The 23,114-nt window shown below is 39.5% G+C and overlaps 1 protein-coding gene across 1 annotated transcript in view; it reads right to left on the bottom strand.

Annotated features, from left to right (window-relative positions):
* HSD17B4 (hydroxysteroid 17-beta dehydrogenase 4) overlaps positions 1–23,114 on the bottom strand; it is an 87,951-nt gene that overhangs the window by 25,555 nt on the left and 39,282 nt on the right. The window contains exons 14-17 of the mRNA XM_053298366.1: positions 23,055–23,106; positions 22,751–22,822; positions 18,260–18,363; positions 13,136–13,201 (exon numbers count right to left, since the gene is read on the bottom strand). Of these exons, the coding sequence (XP_053154341.1) occupies positions 13,136–13,201; positions 18,260–18,363; positions 22,751–22,822; positions 23,055–23,106 (294 nt within the window). The remainder of the gene's footprint in view (positions 1–13,135; positions 13,202–18,259; positions 18,364–22,750; positions 22,823–23,054; positions 23,107–23,114) is intronic.

The following is a 23,114-nucleotide window of genomic DNA, read 5'->3' as shown; positions in this document are numbered from 1 at the left end:
CAATGTCCCTTCCTCCCAATCACTGTGAATGGAAGGGAGATAGAGCAGCTGCAGCCTAAAGCAGCAATGGCAATCACATCACTATTCTCTCCCCATTCCCTTGGTATTTTCCATATCGCACATGACCAGATTTAATATGCAAGAAAGCTTTGTGACATCACCTGCAACTCCACAGAAAAGCATGTAAACAACCATCTGATCATCAGATAGAGTTTGATACAGATCAATATGATATGGAACATATCAGGTAGTGCCAATATTAACAATTTTGCATAAAACAAAAATGACACAATGTAAAATGCTGCCGATAGAGGCTGTATGGAATCGGAGCTAATTATTGTTTCAATTTGATGAACAGCCTTAGTAAACAACTCACACTCAAAAGCAAAAACCACCAGCCTAGATCACAGCACAACCTTTAACTCCCCAATAATGCCATGTTTTCCTCAAAAATACAAGATCTTCTATAATTCATTTGTCGCTTCAAAAATGTCCGTGTTCAGTCCTCAGATTGATTCTTTGGGCAGGCAGTCTTCTGTGGGCACACTCACATGTATTGTTTTGCTATTAAGCTACCTGATTACACGTGGAACTGAACAGAACTCAAGTTTTTTTATCGCAGTCCAACTGGGGTTTTTTTGTTATTGGACCTTTGTAAAGGCTTATGTTTCAAAACCACAAAGATTCTTTTGATGTTGATTCTGGGAGAGCTGGGACTCCAGAATTCAATGGATAGACACCATCCAAAATGTTTAAGTTAGAGACAGTTTCCACATCCATATACAGCTGCGCTACAAGCTCTGCATAGCATCTGATCAACTCATGAAAAACACGTGTTCATGCTCTGAAGAACAGAAGGGATCAGCAAGACTGTTAAGATGGCTCCAGGATTTCCAGAAAAATCACTCATAACCATTAAACACATGACCTTTTCTCTCAGTTGAAGAAACATCATCTAAGAAATTTCTCAGTATGCCAGAATACATCACCAGAAAAACAAGGGCAGTGCCTATTTTGTTACAATGACTGGCGTTTTGAAGTAAATTCATAGACCGTCATGCGCAACAAAGGCAATGGTATGCAATTAATGCCAAGGGTCGAGATATCTGATCTCTGCTTTGAGACAGAGACACCATCATTTGCTTCAAGAGAAGGTTGGGAAGAACACAACCACATCTGCCTTGTGCAGGAATGTCTGGGGTATGTCATGTGCATAAGGTTTCATGGATCTGCTTTTCTGTCTACTAATGTGAGCCAGCGTAGTGTAGTGGTTAGACTGCTGGACTAGAACCAGGGAGACCCGAGTTCAAATCCCCATTCAGCCATGATACTAGCTGGGTGACTCTGGGCCAGTCACTTCTCTCTCAGCCTAACCTACTTCACAGGGTTGTTGTGAAAGAGAAACTCAAGTATGTAGTACACCGCTCTGGGCTCTTGGAGGAAGAGCGGGATATAAATGTAATAAAATAATAATAATAATAATAATAATAATAATAATAATAATATAGTAGCTCGGTTTGCTTTAGCACAGAGGTATCTAGAAATAGGCTATGCATATGTAGGACAGATAGCAAGCAATCCTTCATGGCACTTTGTAATGCAACTAGTATGGGTAAGGTAGGCATGGAATAGCTGTTCCAAATGCAGAAACCTCCTCCTACTATGTACTTCAGAAAACTGGTATTTAGCAAATCTGCCAGGTGTAATGCCAGGCGTAACTAGGCATATCCCAATTGCTTGGCTAACATTTATGCTTCCAATTTTCCTTTGCCTGTAGTGCTACACAGAGAATGAAGTATTTTGAATTGTGTCTTAATTATACAAAGAAACACTATACACAAAGAGTTTGCAAAATGCCTTGCTTTCTGTATTCTGGCAACATGAACATAGTTTCCCATGTTTTTAACAGCATATAGAAACTGATCCATCTTTAGATCATGACAAAAGCCAACTGATTAGGAGCATTAGATTGAAGTAAGTCATAATATGTTTGGATTGTTCTCCAACTAATAACAAAAACTGTCAAGTTTTATTTCCTAACAATTTAAGAGTTCTGCCAGATCAAAAGAGGAAAGGCAATATTCAACCTGTCTATACCAATTTTTCAGTCTTGCCTGCTGTCAACAATAAAGGTCACTGGCAAAGCTAACATAAATTGAAGCCAGCTACACAATCACACTTTTGTTTTTAATATACATGAGGCTGGGGGGAGACCCACAAAAAGAACCTTCTCCTCCATGCTGTCAAAGGCTTTAATAAAATATACTCCTATACCTAAAATAAAGGGTTTGTGTTTTATATATATATACACACACACACACACACACACACACACACACACACACGCAATTCTATTGGTGAAAAAGGATAGATACTGTAATTACTTATTCACTTCAGTGATCAATGTAAGTGGTCATGGATTTTTCATCAAGGATCTCATAATCAATCTGGATGATGTTAGCATTAATAAGAGATATCATATTTTAACACATCATGTCATATTTTATGTCATAAATATATATAATGTCACCATGTCATATATTAACACATCAAGGACATGTAAATTGTTCATGGCATGTCAGGGAGAATTTACTTTATGCAGGGGGAAATTTACATAGGAGAGCATGAAAAAAAATTACAATCTGCCACTAGCCTACTACCACTCCTACTAAAATACTGCTTTTCAACAAAATGTTTGCAAAGAAGTTTATGTATAATCTGAACTGGAATAGTTCAGGATTCTACCATCTCATTGAGCTTAATCCATGCAATGGAACCCAGCCCTTGTGGTCACATTATCCTGGAGATACAGAAGCCACTGATGCAATACTCCCTCCTGACCTGTCAGGTAATGCCCTCCCTGTCCTGACTTAGTACCCTCTGGGAGTATGCCTAGGGGTACTAGTACCCCCCGCTGGGAACCCCTGCTTAAGACAACAGGGGAAGCCCATGTTTGTGGCAACCCTCCACAAAACGGTGTAGGTTTGCCTAGCTGTAAGAAGATTCTTTGCTGCTCAGACCTCACTTTGAATACTGTGACCAGTTCTGGGAACCACATTTTAAGGAGAACACTGATAAACCACAACAGGTTCAGAGGGGAAAACACTAGCAAAGGGTCTGGAAACAAAGTGCTATGAAGAATGATTGTGGAGCTGATTATGTTGAGCCTGGAGAAGAGAAGACTAAGGTGAGCTATGACTAATGCCTTCACAAAGCTGAGAGGCTTTCTCATATAGAAGAATGAGCAGAGTTCATCTATTATCTGCAGCTCCTGAAGACAGACATAGAACCAAAGGGTTCGAATTTCAAGAAGCAGAATCAGGTTGTGCATTAGGAAAAGCTTTCAAAAGGTAAGAGCTGAGCAATAGTGGAACAGTTTACTTCATGCAGGGGTGAGTTCTCCTTCTCTAGAGCTGGGGTGTACCTATATTTGAGCGGATGAGTTTAAAGAACCACCCAGCTCCTGAGGGCCCTTCAGCTCCACCCTCCCCTATTTTCTTCATTCAATCCCTTACTCTGAGGGGCCGCTGGGGAGAGGGGTGAACACTGGCCCCCTCTCCCCTAGCTATGGCCCTGCTCCAGTGTTTTTCAGAACAGTGGCTGTTAAACCATTTGTCAGCGATACTGTAGCAATTTCCTGCACTGAGCAGGGGGTTGGACTGGAAGACATCTAATAGCTCCCAATTCGATAGGAAGGAAGCAACTCATGAGTATTGGTCTTAAGATCTTTTGCTGAGATGACATCTTCCATGTATACACCTCTGCCTATAGGCAATATTTGTGTGTCAGTATTTTTAATATCACATCATTTTTAATATCACATAAACCACCCTGAGCCATTTTTGGAAGGGCGGTATAATCAATCAATCAATCAATCAATCAATCAATCAATCAATCAGAGAAACAGGGACCTGAGTGATTCTTGCATCTGCTGTTTTCATTCAAATAAATTCTAAGTGGTCCATTCATTTCTACTCTGTTCTGCCAAACCAACCACTTGAACCTGAGCCAGCCAAACAGCTATTTTATCTCAAGCTGCAAAACAAAATCAGCAAAGTAATCAAACACTTGGTTAAATTATCAACTAGGGTAAAATTAACAATCATTGTTTCGAGTTAAGCATGCATTTAACTTTTTGGCTCAGATACTGTTTAAAATGTTCCAAATTACATTAATTGTGCATCTCTAAACACAGCCAAGACCTACCGGAGACATCTTTTCTTTTTCTTTCTGGTTCTGTTGGTGCTAGTAACTCTGCTGCTCTGACAGAAGTTGATACTAACAGGGCTAATGGAGTTCTGCCGAATGAGCTTGTCAGTCAAAAGGGCACTCTGAGCAACGCTATTGTTTATCAAGAACCAAGGCAATAAGCAAGACACTATACATGTCTTGGTATTGATGGGGAAATGTAGTACAGCAAGAAAGGATGGCAAACTCAAACCAACGTACCTTCAAACAACATGCAACTTTTATAGAAGTATATGCAGTGGGAATTCCCAATATACTTATATTGGGAATTAAGAGCAACTTTTAAAAGGAGCAGATTTTGATGACTTACATTTATTGCAATAATTTGATAAATTTATTCAGTTTCCTAAAAACATGTGTCATGGGTTATAAATATATGAAATACAAAAATGTGCATAGTTATGGATTCAGTAATGAAATGTTTTATTTAAATTTAATATTTACATCATTTTCAGCACACCTATAACTTTGGTGGAGACTAAGTGAAGAAAGAGAACCTGTTCCCCCTGCTAACTGAAGAAGAGGGACTTTTAAAAAATGGTGGCTCTCTTATCTTTAGCAAGGGGTTAGCACTGTCTGGTTCAGCCCAGCAAAGCATCCCTCCCAGGGATACTGCTGGTGTCTCCATTGCATTTGAGACAGGGAATCAATTTCTCATTCCTTTTGTTAGGTAAATTGATATATGAACAATGAAAATGGCTCTATAAATAATCTCAATTTTTGATTATTAACAATACTCCTTGAAAATATATAGCACATGATGGGCAACTTTCAGAAATACAAAAGGTTTGGGAACCAGATTGGCACACAGTTTGGGCTCGTGTGAACAGTTCTAGTTCATGTGAGAAAATTTAAATAGGGCACATTATCTATAACAATCAATTGCACAGTGTGGTGTAGCAAGCAAAATAGGTCTAAACCAGTTGCAAGTAAGTGCCAGCAATATATCCTATAAAGAATGCATGAAACAAAATTCTAAAGTACTCAACAATAAATGCTTATTTTATTTATACTGTTGAATTTTACTGTATACAGTAATTGGAGGCAGAGGCTGGCTGCATGGGAGGGGGCATGGTCTACTGCCGAGTATCTCCTTTTAATTCCTCCACAACCTCTCTTTCCCCCATTTAGATTTGTTTTCATGCCTATTCATTTGAATGGATCCAACTCTGATCCTTATCTTTGCTTTTCTTGACACTCTGCAATCTTATTTCCTGTTTTCCTGCCCCAATATTGACTTAATATATTAACCCATTTCTCCAAACATATTCCTACATTATTTTACATTTACAGGAAACCTTCGTTATCTGTGGTTTTGCGGATCATGGTTTTATGTATCACAGATATGTCTTAGAGACCCAGTTTATTTACCAATGGCATGAAATATAGGCAATTTTCTCCTACCTACAATTCCTGAGGTGCCAGAAATAACTTCTGATGTCATTTCCGGCCACTATTTTGAAGTGCAGAGCCATTTTGTGGCTCCTTTTTGTTTAAAGAATAAAAATAAGTGGACTTGGGGAACATTCCTGGAGACCTAGAGGACAAGGTATTATGCTTTTCTACACTTATTTCTGCCCCCCTCCCAGGTTTTCCAGCTGGTTTTTAAGCTCAAGGAACCTAATCTCCCTGCTCCAATCCCCACAGGGTTAAAGTCTCTGTCTTTGCAGTTTCATTATCCACAGAAATTGGCGGGAATGGAACCCCTGCGAATAACAAGGGTTTAATGTTCTCATTGTACTGGACATTTAAAGGCCATATATGAGACACCAAATATATTCTATTTCACATGTCTGTTGTATCACTTCACATACGTGTTGTATCGTGTTCATACTCTCCACGTTATAGCTGTATGTTGACCAAACCCATGTAAACAAAGGGGAAGCAACAAGCAAGTCTCCAGTACAGTCCCTCGTTAATACTTCCCAGGCCCAGCCCTTGAAGAAGGCAGAGTATAGAAGCCTTTGCAAACCAAAAATGAATACATCTTCCCGGATATTGGACCGGGTCTCACGATCAGTGAGACCTGGTTTGGTCCGGTGAGCGGGGAGGGAGCCCTGGGAGACCTGAATCAGCCACCCACACAATTGCTGGCTCCGTGATGGAGCCGGCGGGGGCTGGGGGGAGCGGGGGCTGATTGGCCCCCGCAAGCTCCAGCATGCCCTGCGCGAGCACACAGGGCATGCTGGCGAGACCTCCGGAGCTGGGAGGCAGCTTTTTACCTCCCCTCTAGGGGTCTCCTCATGAGTAGGCGCAGCACAGAGTTGCGCCGCGGCTACTCACAATCTTCAAAACCAGGTTTGCAGAGCGCTCACTGGTTTTAGGGTAGGGGTTCTTAAGCGGGTTACCCGCTCTAGAACCACCGGGCTCGCAGCCAAGCCCGATGGTTCTCACAATCACAGAAAATCAGGCTACCCCGATGAATACAAGTCGGGCTAGCCCAATTTTCTTCATTGTGAGAATAGCCCCATTGGTTTCTTGTATGTGCTCATTACATTCCAATTCTGGTTCTGAAGAAGCAAGTGAGTGTATCACATACGGCACTCTCTTTGGTAGGCCCCTTTTTCTGAATTGGTAACCTGATTTTGTTTGTGGTTCTGCTTTAACTCAGGTTCTACAGAGGCTTTCAGATAATGGTTCAGATTCTGTTCCAGTTCTGGAAAAGATAAAAGGTTCATTCTAGCCCTTGGTTCAGGCTCAGTTCTACAACACCTTTGGATATTTGGTACATCTGCTCCTCTTTTCATTTACTCTTTTCCAGTAGCTCAAGGCTTACAATCTACTAATGATCAGAATATATTTTGGATCCTCACGTCCAGCTGTGGCTTATTTTTTTAGTAGCATATTTAAAACCATCCTTCAAAGGAAGTAATAATGGAGCTCTGTCCTCATAAAAATAAATAACATAATGACAAAAGTCCTGCTTGATCAGTCCAAAGGTCTATCTCATACAGCATGTTTTCTATAGTGGCCAATGAGATACCTTCCAGAAACCAACAAAAGCTGAGCTTGAATGCAACAGCCTTCCCTTGCTGATGGAAACCGAGTAGCTGGAAGGGTAGACTTTGACTGCAGAAGCCTGAATTCCTAAAGGAGGAAGATAGGAGCCAGGGGTGTAGCTATAATTGAGTGGATGGGTTCAAAGAACTCAGGAGACCCAGCTCCTAAGGGCCCCCAGCTACACCCCTCCCTATTTTCATCATTATCTCCCTCACTCCAAGAGGCCACCAGGTAGAAGGGTGAACATGGGCCCACCCTTCCATAGCTATGCCCAATAGGAGCTTGGCAGGGAAAGAGATCACAGCTGTGGGGTGAGGAGAGGCATGCAAGAGGTTCTGCATACCAAGGAAGGAAGAACAGTAGTTCACCATACCATCACAGACATCAGTGGGGCTTGGGCCAGGCTTGAAAAAAATGCTTAGGATTGTGCCATTTGCTATAGGAAATAGCTGCAGATAAGAGAAGTTCTTAGAAAAAAGTTTAAAAATTGACTTTCCATTGTATGCAAAACAAAAAAATCACTTAAGACACGCCTGTTTTCTCAGGCCTTTTTATTTTTTAACAAAAATTTGTCAAATCATAGAATTTTAAAAAATATTTTAAAATTGATTTCATTGTTTTTAAATTGAGTTTTATTTATTGTTTTAAGTTGTGTACACACTGCCTTGAAATGTAGGTGTTAGGCAGTTTATAAATATAACAAACAACAAATACCACATATACTAATTGAAAACATGCAAGTTCTTGTAACTTCAAGGACAGTCATGGAAAGGCTCCATGAAGTTTGTTTCTTTTTTGCATGTAAGATCCATAAGCTATTTGCAAGATAGGAAAGCAGGTGGTGTGCACACAAACACACATGAAATCTCGACAAAAGACAGCATGTGTGCTGCAGAAATAAGCGAAGGAGTTCAAGCCTTTACCAAGTTCCTTGCCACTCAAATTTGTTACAAAGAAAGGAACTCTGAAGAGAGCAAGAAATCTGTTTAAAAAAAAAAAGTTGGACGACGACCTTTTCATACATGGAAAAGGATGGGGCCATACAGCTCCTTAGGGGTCAACAGTACTTTCCTGTCATCGAGCAATCAACCAACTGGCCCAAAGACAGTACAGAAAGCTGCCCAAGATAGAATTAGTTCTGCTCTCTATGGAATTAATTCCCACAAGATTATCTGATAGATTAACAAATCCCAGGACGGTGAATTAAGGCCAGTCTTGTGTAACTTTAAAACCCCATGTAAGGGTATTTGAGATAGCTAAGGAAGGGAAAGGGAGATGAAGACAAAAAAAAAGTGTAGATAAATGCTCTAACTTGCAGTAAAGCAGAATACATGCACACATCCTGCAATTTTCACAACTACTTCAGTAACAATATAGAAAGGGATATTAAAGGAACCTGCAGACATTTTCACATAGCTCAGATTTTCTTCCCATATAATGTCTGAGTGCTTCTCTCCTTTCCCCAGCCTTCTTTAGCCTTGCCTCAAGAGGTTCGGCAAGACCTCAGAAACAGTGAGCAAAATTCAGTATTAAAAAAAAGAAAAAGAACTGGATTACTGTTCACATGACAAAGTCAGAGTGAGGTTTTGCTCATTTAACCTCCACATGCCATTTTGAGTCACCTTGTAAAATATATATTATACACTTATTCTCCTCATAACAAGTTCTGCTGATTTTTACTTCTACATTTGTAGTTCTTATTTCACTTTACCTAGCTGTCCACTAGAGCTTTGTTCAGAAGTCTGTATTTGTCAGGGGAGGGGATAAGAGAGCCAGTGTGGTGTAGTGGTTAGAGTGCTGGACTAGGACCGGGGAGACACGAGTTCAAATCCCCATTCAGCCATGATACTAGCTGGGTGACTCTGGGCCAGTCACTTCTCTCTCAGCCTAACCTACTTCACAGGGTTGTTGTGAAAGAGAAACTCAAGTATGTAGTACACCACTCTGGGCTCCTTGGAGGAAGAGCGGGATATAAATGTAAAATACTACTACTACTACTACTACTAATAATAATAATAATAATAATAAACAACTCAATGGCGGGAACACCATACAAGCCATAAACACCTGGGCTATACCTGTTATCAGATACACTGCAGGAATAATAGACTGGACCCAGGCAGAGCTAGAGACCCTGGATCGTAAGACCAGGAAAATCATGACCATCAATCATGCTCTGCACCCCCGCAGTGATGTCGATAGGCTATACCTCCCTCGCAGCTCAGGTGGAAGAGGAATGCTGCAAGTCCATCAAACAGTAGAGGAGGAGAAAAGAGGCCTTGAAGAATATATCAAGGACAGTGAAGAAGATGCACTTCAAATGGTCAATAACGCGAAACTAATCAACACCAATGAAAGAAAGCAGGCCTACAAGTCAAGAACCGAGCAGAAAAATGGAGAAATAAGCCCCTGCATGGTCAATATTTGCACAATATAAGTGGAAAATCAGACATCACCAAGACCTGGCAATGGCTTAAGAATGGCAACTTGAAGAAAGAAACAGAGGGTTTAATACTGGCTGCACAAGAACAGGCACTAAGAAGAAATGCAATAAGAGCAAAAGTAGAAAAGTCAACAACAAACAGCCAGTGCCGCCTTTGTAAAGAAGCAGATGAAACAGTGGACCACCTAATCAGCTGTTGTAAAAAGATCGCACAGACTGACTACAAACAAAGGCATGAAAAGGTAGCAGGGATGATACACTGGAACATCTGCAAAAAATACAAGCTACCTGTAGCCAAAAATTGGTGGGACCATAAAATTGAAGAAGTTGAAGAAAATGAAGATGTAAAAATATTATGGGACTTCCGACTACAAACAGACAAACATCTGCCACACAATATACCAGATATAACTGTAGTCGAGAAGAAAGAAAAACAAGTCAAAATAATCGACATAGCAATACCAGGGGATAGCAGAATAGAAGAAAAAGAAATAGAAAAAAATCACCAAATACAAAGATATACAAATTGAAATTGAAAGGCTGTGGCAGAAAAAGACCAAAATAATCCCAGTGGTAATTGGCACCCTGGGTGCAGTTCCAAAAGACCTTGAAGAGCACCTCAACACCACAGGGGTCACAGAAATCACCATCAGCCAATTACAAAAAGCAGCTTTACTGGGAACAGCCTATATTCTGCGATGATATCTATAACAATTGACAATAAAATTGTGGAATCCCAGGTCCTTGGGAAGGACTCGATGTCTGGATAAAACAAACCAGTCAATAACACCTGTCTGACTGTGTAAACAAGAAATAATAATGGCGGCTTCCAGGGAACTGTGGAAACAGCATTATTGGGGCTTGCTTAGTTTCATCACTGCAACAACTGCAGTTCCTTACCAAGAACAGACACAGATATTTTGTCAATCAAGGCTCCTTATGGCAGATTGCAATAGTAATGGGACAAAACAGAAAGCATAAGAAATGAGGAATGCATAGGAACACAAAGATAACACATGAAAATGAGTGATGTTCATGAAAGCCTGAGTTTATCCCCATCTCTTACATCTAGAACCAATACTGTGAGTTCTTTAGCAGGGGGGAGAGGGTGGTTGTTCCATTATTAAAGTTAAAGCTTTATCAAGCTTCCACCCCATTTCCTAGAAGTAACAAGGAAACAGAATATTACAGGAATTATATATTAGAATGACACAATCTTTACTTCTATACTCAGTAAATTGCCAAATGGTTGTACATGATCATTTCCTTTTTGCCATAAATCACCACTGAAGGCTTCTCGCCACTGGTCTCCAATGAAAGATGTTTCTTAACATGGGTTTGGGAAAAGGGTTAGTAAGAAGGAATCAATCAGACATGGGTCAGAGAACATATTTCAGTAGTGTGATTAATCCCTCACCATAATAATTCTTTGTTCATTGATTTAAAACAATCCAGCAATTGGCAGGAAAGAGTAATAAGATGATACTTTTGAACTTTATAGCCACAGAGTATCCCCTGTGGGGCTAAAACTGATTGATTCATCTCTCCACAAATTGTTAACAATTTAAATGCTTCTAGACTTGTTTTGATCTCCTGTCAACACTCCCATTTTACTCAAAGATTTATAGAAGCAAATGCAGTGTTCACTATAAGTAATAGAAAGAAAGCTGTATCGTAGTGGCTACTTTTAATAGAAGACCATATATTTATGGGTATTCTGGAAATAATGTACCACGTAAAAAAATTATGTGGATGCATTTAGAATTAGTCTAAGCTTCTGTACAAAGGCAAGATCACCCAACAATCAGGTCCCACAGATCAATCTGTATTTCAGTGCTCTTCAACTTGTGTGCTATAAATTACTGGTTGCAGCAGGCCCATAGTGGTTGTAGAAGTGTTGCTGATAACATTTTGTTTTTTTAAAGTGTTCTGGAATTTCAAGTCTCAGAGAATACTCGCAAGGGTATCCCCTCATAGCAGACACCCAGTTTTTGAGATCTTCAGTTATGCCTACCAAGGTTTGGTGGCTATACAGGAGTAGCATGAGTTTGTTGTAATGCAAGTAGTCAATTAAAAGTTGAAAATTCAAAATATCTGTTTTTCTTTACAGCCAGTCCAAACACTGAGCCTATAAATATGCACAAAGCCAGCACATGTGCAGGAGAAGCAGAGTGGCCCACATAGGGATTTACTTTTGGATATGAGGGAAATAACAAAAATATAGCCCCCTTCAAATCTTAGGTACCTCCAGCAAATTCATCCACCCTACCTCTGTCCTCTCAGCTAAAAAACAGTCACGAGTAGTGATACAGAAAAACACAGCATTGGATGAGAACAGGAATGAACTTTAGACTCCAGCCAAAAGAGGAATTTTGAATGGCATAGTAATTTACCTTTAAAAGGTTTGCCGTTAAGAGAAACATGTGTTTACTGCAATGCAAATAGCCAATTATAAAGGTAAAAATTAGAAGTGATTGCCCTGCTGCAGGTTGTGATGAAACATGAGCCCCAGATCTGAAAAGGATGAAGACCACTGCACTAGGCAGAGAATAGGTGCTCTATGCACAGTTACCAATAAATCAAACAAGTTTCTTGAGAAAGAAAGAAAAACTGCTTAGGATGATCTAATTGAGAGGGAAAGGATTAGCAACACTCACCCTCATCACAACACTCACCCAGCTCTGCTCTGGGTACAACTTCAAGCTATCTAACAGGCTGTTGAGGTAATGTCTGATGACCAGAAGAAGGGTAAAACCCCATTCTGGCCCCAACGGATTAGAGCAAAATTCATTTAGCCTTAATTATAAATACTTTGTGTCATCTTAATATTTTCTCAGTCTGATTTTGCTACCCTCCATAGTTTCCTCTTTTAACACAATGAACACAAGAGCTGAACAAATCTTTTTGCTTTCTCAGTTGTAGTCATCGGAACCGAAGACAGGTCAAAAATATGGGTGGCCTCTCAAAGGGCTTGCACATGCATTGCATTTTTCGCATTTACCATAGAGCTATACTGGAACCAGACTGCAGTTACAAACCAGTAGATTTTTGTTCTTTTCCTTCAGTAAACTTGACTCTTTCTTTTAGGTAAGCTATCCTTAAAAGCTGAATAAAGCAATCAAAAGCTCAACACAAAACCATACTTTAAATGGATAGGCGTTATTTGAGAATTCTCAACATTAGGTTTTCAAACTGTGGCAGTTTTAAGGAAAACAATCATTCTATAGGAATCTTGTTTTCATGCTAATATAATCCAGAATTGCACAGTGTTGCAAGTACAAAGTTTTCATGCCATTTGTCTCTGTCAGAAGAGCAAGAAACTTCTTCTGGATGTAAACTCTGGGGTTGGGTCCTATCTTATTCTTTGAAGTTCTTTCTGGTATGAGAATGACATACATGAAGATTTAAATACAAAATTCTTCTTTAAGAAGCAAACATATATACCTGATCTACTGTTGTAACGTCACTAAGAACAGCATCTGGTGGTCTCTTAGGTGGATTGAGCGTGACCTGGAAGTAAAAATAAATATTTGTGTTCCTTTTCTTTACAAATACATCTTAAATACATTTTATGACTGCGTGTTTTGTATTTAATTTAGTTTTAAGCAGAGGATGAGATTTTTATCTAAACCCAATCAGCACAGACATGTATCACTATTTATTTAAAATTATTTATACCCTGCATGTCCATATTACTGCTCAAAGCAGCTCAAACAATAGTAAAAATAGAAACTAAAAACAGGATCCGGTTAAAAACAAAATTTAAAAGTTGAAGAGTTAGAAAGTTAAGAGATGCAAAGTTAAATATCCACTAGATATAAGCTGCAAATAAGACATTAAAATGTGTCTCAAAAAAGATGCGTCTTTAGACTTTATTTATTTTTTAACCCTGAGAGAGGCAGCATGGCAAAGGTCTTCTGGGAAGGCTTGGGGATCCCAGTCAGGGGTTGCACCAAAGCAGCAGGCAAGGAGAGACAGCTGGGTGCCTGCTTGGCACCAAGATCCAAGGGCAATGACACTCTGCATGCCCACAGCTAGCAAAGGGAGCAGTCAGGCACAAAGGTTAGTTGGCAGCAAGTCCACACAGAGAATGATGCAACCTCAGTGGTTCCATTCAAGAATTCAAGTGTTCCACTCTAGAGCCCAGAGCTTTTTTCTCCTTCAGCCCAGCAAAGTATATTTTCTAGTAGCTATTTGGTACTGCCTCCCTTGTACTGTTTGTTTTGTTTTATGATTGTGAGTCCTTTTGGGACACGGAACCCTATTTTATTTTGCTGTGAAAACCACTTTAAAAACATCTTTGCTGAAAAGTGGTATAGAAACATGTCTAAGCATAAGAAGATGGAAGGTAAATACTGGCAGCCAGGAGTATTAGTAGCCTTTGCATAGGTCTTCTGTTTAAAGACTGGATATTCATTTGGAGCATCCATTAATGCCAACAAGTGAGGAGAATGTAGCTTCCAATGCCTGCCTGTTCAGTCAATTGGACTGAGAAGCACTGAAAAACTAGTTCCCATGCTTCCATGTTGGCAGTGGCTGAGAATGTCCCTGGCCTTAGACAGAAGGCTTCTGCTACCAGCCCTCCAGGGTGCCAATCCCCAACCCCACACCCCAGCAAAGCTAAGCTTTGGGAATATGGGAGCATTGGTTAAAAGGGCAATAGAGAAGCTTCCCCAAGTTAATACAATAGAAAAAAAATGGGGGGGGGGACTCGCAGGGGGAAACAACTGAACCACTACTATTTTTGCTGGGGTGGGTCAGGGAAGGAAGCTTTTCCATTTCTAGCACTGTACTCTGGTGACAAGCTATCTAATGGAACAGTGGGGAAGCAACCTGCCTAGAGAGCAGGAGGCTGTTGGTTCAAATCCCTGCTGGTGTGTTTCCCAGAATATGGTAAACTCCTATATCGGGCAGCAAGGATACAGGAAGGTGCTGAAAGGCATCATCTCATACTACACAGGAGAAAGCAGGGTGCATAAAAATCAATGATTTTTTTAAAAAAATAAAAAAAATCAGATTTTTTTTATTTAAATTGGATTTTTTTTAAATAAAATGCTTTTTGAGGAAAATATATTACCATCCAAAGGTCATTCCATCATGAAATAAAGATTAGTTTTTTAATTATGTAGAATAAGGCTGTATATGTTTAATTTTTTTGGTAAATAAATTCCATTAATCCATTCACAATGTCATGTTCTTCCAGAGGTTTTTGTAAGATTATTGGGCAGTTTCTCTGCCTACAAGATATTATCACAGATGCTTGGTTTACTTTTGCAGTTCTCAAAACTGAATTTGACTCAGCAGAGATCACATGCCTCTTCTTCACAGCAAAAATGTTATGACATGAACAGCGTTGAGAAAAAGACCTTAATCCTATTGTTCTACAAACCTATGAATACAGAATCAACCCCTTCAGTGCTAAGTTTCAAGAAGTTCAGTGAAATAGAATAGAAACAATATTTTTCTGATTGTTTGGAGTGGAATAGATCTGCACAAGAAGAAAGTGAAATTAAGTGTGAGGAGGGAGGGGCAAGCAGACAAAAATGAAAGTGAAACTTTCTGAGCACAATACTGCATAGCCACAGACAGACAAGTCTTTGGATCTTTTTGTGTGTATGACCTGAGGTTTATCACATTCTTTCCTTGGAGGAAAAAACCTATAATGGCAGCAGGCCGTAAAAGAGACCCAGTTTGGCAATATTTTAATGAAGTTCCTTTACCTATTGGTAAGGCAGGCATGCGTGCAAAATGCAAACACTGCAACAAAGAAATGCAAGGCCTGGTGGCCCGAATGAGGCAACATCATGAGAAGTGCTGTGATGAAGATGACCAAAGAAACACATTTGAACAGGCAGGATCTTCAGGTTGGTAAACATTTTTATTGAATCATATAATATTTCTAAAGACTGCCTTGAACTGTCATGTTTGAGCAAAATTATATTTCTTATTATTACTGCATGTTACTGTCATTTGGTACAGTTATGAAGAAAAGCAAATATTCCTTTTGGGGCAGTGCTGTGTACAATAAGCAGAAATTGTATAAACAATAAAATAACAGCATTGACTTTTTTGTTTAGGGGAATTCATGGATTCTGGAAACTATCTACCTTCAAGATCACCATCCTCCTGTTCTACAGTTTCAGAGTTATCCATCCAGGATAGTGCTTCATTAGCATCATCATCAGACACCCACAGCCACATATCACTATCACCTAAAAGAAAGAAAAAATCCTTCCCTCCTGGAACCACCATAGATAAGTTTGTGATAAAAACTAGCAGATTAGAAAAAGAGTTAATTGATGAAAAAATTGCCCAGTTTGTTTATGCAACGAACTCTTCTTTCCATCTGACTGAGAACCCACATTTCATTAATATGGTTCAGTCACTGAGACCAGGATACAGTCCACCCAGCAGAGCAGATGTTGCAGGGAAACTGCTGGATAAAGTGTATGACAGAGAAATGGAGCAATGTGCAACAGCTCTGGAGGGTAGAATTGTTAACCTAAGTATTGATGGGTGGAGTAATGTCTACAATGATCCTATTGTATGTGCTTGTATAACAACAGAAGAAGGGAAAGTCTTCCTTGCACAAACAATTGATACGTCAGGAAATGCACACACAGCAGAATACTTACAAGAAGTGGCAGTAAAAGCTATAATAACATGTGAACAAAAATTCAAATGTCTAGTACGCAGTTTGGTCACAGACAATGCTGCAAATGTATCCAAGATGAGAAGAAATTTAGAAGAGCAGGAAGGGAATATAAAGCTAATAACATATGGCTGCAGTGCTCATTTGCTGCACCTCTTAGCCAAAGACTTAAGTGTTCCAGAAATAAAGACTAATGTTGTTGAAATTGCTAAATACTTCCGTAACAATCACTTTGCTGCAGCAGCTCTGAAAAGGATGGGTGGAACCAAGCTAACGCTCCCACAAGATGTTAGATGGAACTCTGTGGTGGACTGTTTTGAGCAGTATATCAAGAACTGACCTATTCTGATGACAGTTTGTGAACAAAATTGAGATAAAATAGATGGCACTGTCACGGCCAAAATCCTCAACATTGGGCTTAAGAGAAATGTTGAACATATGCTGAGCATCCTGAAACCCATCTCTGAATCTTTAAACAAAATACAGAAAAATAGCTGTTTTATTGCTGATGCTGTTGAAATTTGGAAGGAACTGAGTGAACACTTAAAAACAGAACTACACATGGACAGAATTAAATTACAAGCATTAAAAAAACGAATGGGACAAGTACTGTCTCCAGCTCATTTTTTGGCAAATATTGTCAACATCCAGTACCAGGGTCAAAACTTAAGTGCTGAGGAAGAGGAGTTAGCTATGACAAGGGTATCCAGCAATCATCCATCTGTAATGCCAACTATAATAAACTTCAAAGCTAAGGGGGAACCATTCAAGAAATATATGTTTGCTGAAGATATTTTAAAGAAAGTCACACCAGTGAACTGGTGGAAGTCACTTAAGCACTTGGATTTAGAGACTGTTCAAGTAATGATTTCACTTTTAACAGCAGTAGCTTCTTCTGCAGGCGTTGAAAGAATATTCTCTTCCTTTGGACTCATTCATTCTAAATTGAGAAATTGTTTGGGACCCGATAAAGCAGGAAAGCTTGTTTTTCTTTTCCAGATTATGAACAAAGAAGAAGATGAAGATGACGAGTGAGCTACAGAGGACAGTATTTAAGTTTTTCATGTGTAGGCTGGGCTGACAGTCTAAGTTTCTTAAAATATATATATTTTGTTTAGCCAAATTAGTTAACAAACATGGATGTTTGTTTAAGCAAATAACATATGCTGTAATGTTATTGTTTCAGTTGAATAAATCTATTTAAATTATTATTAAGGTAATGATTATTTTTCTCCTTCCCAAGTACAACAGAAAAGTTGTCCAAATATGAATGATTAACCTATTAAACTGGGGATAAAAAAACTAATATGAAAAGTTGTTATTCTAAAAATCTTCATCTACTTGCATATTAAAGTTATACCAGCAAGAATTAGTCTTTATGTAGAAAACTATGATTTAAATCAAGCCTTACTGACTAGAGCCCCTGGTGGCGCAGTGGTAAAACTGCTGCCCTGTAACCAGAAGGTTACAAGTTCGATCCTGACCAGGGGCTCAAGGTTGACTCAGCCTTCCATCCTTCCGAGGTCGGTAAAATGAGTACCCAGAATGTTGGGGGCAATATGCTAAATCATTGTAAACCGCTTAGAGAGCTTCCAGCTATAAAGCGGTATATAAATGTAAGTGCTATTGCTATTGCTATTGCTAGTGATTTAAATCGTGATTTAAATCGTGAATTAAATCAGTTTGATTTAAATCAAATCCACCCTGGGAGAAAGGTAATGGTAAACCCCTCCTGTATTCCAGCAAGAAAACCACATGGCTCTGTGGTCACTAGGAGTCGACACTGACTCGACAGCACAACCTTTCCTTTCACTCTGGTGTCACAAGAAGCCTACCTTGAATAGTCCAAATGAAATTATGTTTTAACACACTTACTAATATGTATTTATATTTTCTAAAATAAGTCAAAGATCTACCTTGGCTTTCTCCGATGATCGTCTGCCACCAAAGCCTCCAGCTCCCACAACAAAGACAGAGAACTGATTATAGCACACGAGGTCCTTTCCAGAGTAGGTGTTAACTAGACAGGAATATGGAGCACAGGAGAAACTATTTTAGTTTCACTGAACCAAAGACACACCTTTCGGGGTGGCGGGGGGAGAGCTTTCCAAAGGTCCTCTAAATAAATAATGTATGTATAATATTAATTTCAATACTATGGAATTGTGCCAAAGTATTATGGTATCATTTATGTATTTGCTTTTTATACCACCTCATCCAGATGGCTCTAGATGGTTCACAAATATAAAAACAGATAAACTCATTAAAATAAAATTAAAACCAGTTTAAAATCATTTCAGTACTCACTAATGGCCAGGCTAAAAATGTGCGTCTTCAGGGCTCTTTTAAAGGCTGCTAAAACTCTTAAGACTCTAATAAACCCCTGCTAATATGGCAAAGAGTCACTTTTTAACATGGTGATTCTCTTATTTATGTATTATTTCTCTGTGTAAACCGCCCTGAGCACATTTTTGGAAGGGCGGTATAGAAATATAATTAATAATAATAATAAATAATAATTTACCAGGTGAAGAGTAACTGGCCCTATCCACCTCCGGCACAGTACCTCCAGTGACTGTTGCTGGTGTCTATCTTGTGTTTCTTTTTAGATTGTGAGCCCTTTGGGGACAGGGAACCATCTTTTCTTTATTTGTTATTTCTCTGTGTAAACCGCCCTGAGCCATTTTTGGAAGGGCGGTATAGAAATCAATCAATCAATCAATCAAATAAATTAATACAATATCCACAGAGAGTGCATTCCAGAGGCCAGGAGAAGCTACAGAGAAGGCCTGATCCCAAGTCACTACCAGGTGAGCTGGTGGCAGCCAGCGATGGACATCTCCCAATTATCTTAAAGTGCTGTGGGGAATCATACTGAAGAAAGTGCTCTTCCAGGTAACCTGGTCCTAAGCCTTTTAGGGCTTTAGAGTTAATTACAATCACTCTGTATCTTGCCCAGAAATATATTGTTAGTAGGGATATGCACGAATTGATTTTTTAAATTTGATTTGTACCCAAATCGAATCACACCCTATTTGTTTTGGGTCTGAATCTGTACCATCACCCCAGTTTCTATTTGCATCTGAACTGATTTGGGGCAAAAAGGGGTTCTGAGGGCAAAAGGGAGGGGTGGGTGGTAATGCCCAATGGGTGGAAGCTGCCACCCAAGTTTCAAAGAAATTGGGGGAAAGGGTGATTTTAAACCATTTTTTGAAGTTGGCACGTCTGTAAGCTTTTTCCCATAGGGTATTTCAGCAGCCCCATAACTCCATCTGGAGGAGGGGTACCAGGGTGTCCCAGAGTGGGTTATGGTGGGTGGTATTCCCAATGGCTGGAAGGAAGCTGCCATCCAAATTTCAAAGAAATTGGGCAAAGAGGTGATTTTAAACAAATTTCTGAGGTATGTGCATCTTTTAAGTGTTTTCTCATAGGGAGTGATGGGGATTTCAGCAGCCCCATAATTCTACATGGGGAGGGGGGGCACCAGGATGGCCCAGAAAAGGTTGTGGTGTAGTGCAAATGGGATGCCAACCACCCCCAAAACCACAAGCCCATGTGGTACTGGGTTTTGTTGTTACAAAATCCACTATTTTGTTGATAGTGGATTCTCAGGTCATTCATTTTCTATCAAAGATAAATGAACAAATATGAGCAATGATAGTGGATTCTTAGTTCATCATCACTTTGCACCAAACATTATGAATGCATTTCTTTGTTCATGGGCTGCTGAAATTCCCATTATTCCCCTATGGGAAAAAGCTTAAAGACCTCAGAAATTTGTTAAAAATCACCCCTTTGGCTATTTTTTTTTTTAAATTTGTGTGGGAGCTTCCTTCCACCCATTGGGAACTAGCACGCACAACAACCCACTCTGGGCCACCCTGATGCCCCCCCCGCCCCATGTGGAGGTATGGGGTTGCTGAAATCCCCATTATTCCCTATTGGGGAAAGCATAAAGATGAGCAAACTTTAAAAAAAGTTTAAAAACCACCCTTTTGCCCAATTTCTTTGAAATTTGGGTGCTAGTTTCCAGCCATGGGGCACATTTTGTAACCCAACCCACTTGGCCACAAAATGGAGGTCCAAATCTCCAAAAAATTTCGGGTCTGAACCTCAGCGATTTGTTTTGTACACGAATCTGGGCAATTGAGCAGAGGGGCGATTTGACTCTGTCTACAAATCGCCCGAATCAGCTAGATTCAGGTACAAAATGTTTTGTAGCCAAATCAAATTGCATATCTCTAATCGGCAGCCTTAACAGCTGTTTTCCAACAGGCATATGTCTCTCCAAGAAATCCTGGAGACCAATCTGGCTACTACATTTTGAACGAAGTTTCTGAACGACATACAAAGGCAGTCCCACGTAAAGTGCATTGCAGTAGTCAAGCCTAGAAGCAACTAGTGAGTGCACCACAGTTTTGAGATCATTATCTTCAAGGAATATATGCATCTGCCATATCAACCAAGGTTGATAGAAAGAGCTCCTGGCCATAGCCTCCACCTGAGACACCAGGGTGAGGCCTGAGCCAGGAAGCGCTTCCAAGCTACGTACCTGTTCCTTTAGGGGGAATGCAACCCCATCCAGAACAGGAAGTTCTATCACATTCCCTGAATTATGACCCCTCATCATTAGTACCTCTGTCTTGTTGGATTTCAGACTCAGTTTATTATCCCTCATCTATCCCATTACTGCCTGAAGGCAGGCATTTAGGGGAGCTATGATGATGATGTTATTGAGAAAGATAGATAGATTGATAGATTCATTTAAATTTTCTTATATACTGCCTCCTCCAAAGACTCTAGGTGGTGAATAATAATAATAATAATAATAATAATAATAATAATAATAATAATAATAATAATAATGAAAAATCCACAACAAACAGCAAGTGCTGCCTTTGTAAAGAAGCAGATGAAACAGTGGACCACCTAATCAGCTGTTGTAAAAAGATCGCACAGACTGACTACAAACAAAGGCATGACAAGGTAGCAGGGATGATACACTGGTACATCTGCAAAAAATACAAGCTACCTGTAGCCAAAAATCGGTGGGACCATAAAATTGAAGAAGTTGAAGATGTAAAAATATTATGGGACTTCCGACTACAAACAGACAAACATCTGCCACACAATACACCAGATATAATTGTAGTCGAGAAGAAAGAAAAACAAGTCAAAATAATCGACATAGCAATACCAGGGGATAGCAGAATAGAAGAAAAAGAAAAAGAAAAAATCACCAAATACAAAGATCTACAAATTGAAATTGAAAGGCTGTGACAGAAAAAGACCAAAATAAACCCAGTGGTAATTGGCGCCCTGGGTGCAGTCCCAAAAGACCGTGAAGAGCACCTCAACACCATAGGGGCCACAGAAATCACCATCAGCCAATTACGAAATGCAGCTTTACTGGGAACAGCCTATATTCTGCGACGATATCTATAACAATTGACAATAAAATTCAGCCATCCCAGGTCCTTGGGAAGGACTCGATGTCTGGATCCAACAAACCAGTCAATAACACCTGTCTGACTGTGTAAACAAGAAAAAATAATAATTAAAGAGCAAACGCCTGGCAAATCAGATGGATCTTGAGAAGGGCCTTAAAAGCAGACAGGAAGGGGGCTGAACGAATCTAGGTCAGGGGGGTAGAGTGTTCCAAAGAAGAAATATTAACAACCTCTGGTGTAAAAGCACATACATTATCTAGTATTGAACAAAAAGACCCTGTAGATTAAATACTAATTAAAAAATCCAAGCAATAGTGAAGATTAAATGCTCTAAACAAAATGTTATATTGGGCTGACTCGGAAGTGTTAAAGACCACAACAGTGAAGTGCGTCTCTTCGTTCCTACAGTTCAGTTCCAATTCACACTTTGTGTAGAAGATTGTCTCTCTGAGACACGGGGCAATGGGACACTTCACTAGTCCCTGGTTATTATCCACATGCATACACAACGACATCTCTTTTCTTTACACTTTACCATTCACTGCACCAAATAAACTGTGTAAAGTCAATTTAGCCTTTAGCTTCTCCAGCTCCAACTGACAACATTTAAAGAGTAGATTTCTTTAAAATACATTGAAGCAGAATTTACATAGCACATCCACACAATGGAGCTTTGCTAGGCAAGGTCAGTTCTGGTCAAACTGATATGGAGATGCAAAATACTGTAGGAAGATCTAGGAGGCTATGGCGACTACAACACTGGATTTGGCTGTTTAGAATCCATATTTATAGAATTTGATGCTTGGAAGGGATCTTGGAGGTCTTCTAGACAAATCCCCTCCTTAGAATAGGAATGACCTAAAGCATCACTGACAGATAGTGTCTGGCTTCTGTTGAACAGCCTGTTAGACAATTTCTCCTAATGTATAGCCTTAAGAGAAAAATGTTAACCATTACCATCTAAGAGTATAACTGCTCCTGAGCCTTTATCAAGGATGTCAGCAATTGAAGTTTCTGAAGTTAGTGTTCCTAAAATTCCAAAAGAAAATTAATGTCACATTAAAAAGACAAGAACAGAAATATTTTACATATTTTCACAAAAAATATGTAATACAAACACTGCACACAGAACACATACCATGATTTGAGTTGCAGATAGAATATAGAGATGCACAAAATGCTGTTCACAAAAGAAACAAAGTAGTCCACCATATTTTTAGGATTTCTTTTTTTTAAGGCAAGGATTGTGCAGAAGACTCACCTGACGTCGGCAATGGTTTATACAACTCCAGATATTGCTCACCATGTAACACCTGGAGAA

The sequence above is a fragment of the Hemicordylus capensis genome, chromosome 2 (assembly GCF_027244095.1).
Source record: "Hemicordylus capensis ecotype Gifberg chromosome 2, rHemCap1.1.pri, whole genome shotgun sequence".
NCBI classification, from domain to species: Eukaryota; Metazoa; Chordata; class Lepidosauria; order Squamata; family Cordylidae; genus Hemicordylus; species Hemicordylus capensis.
This window is presented reverse-complemented; position numbering and strand designations above follow the sequence as displayed.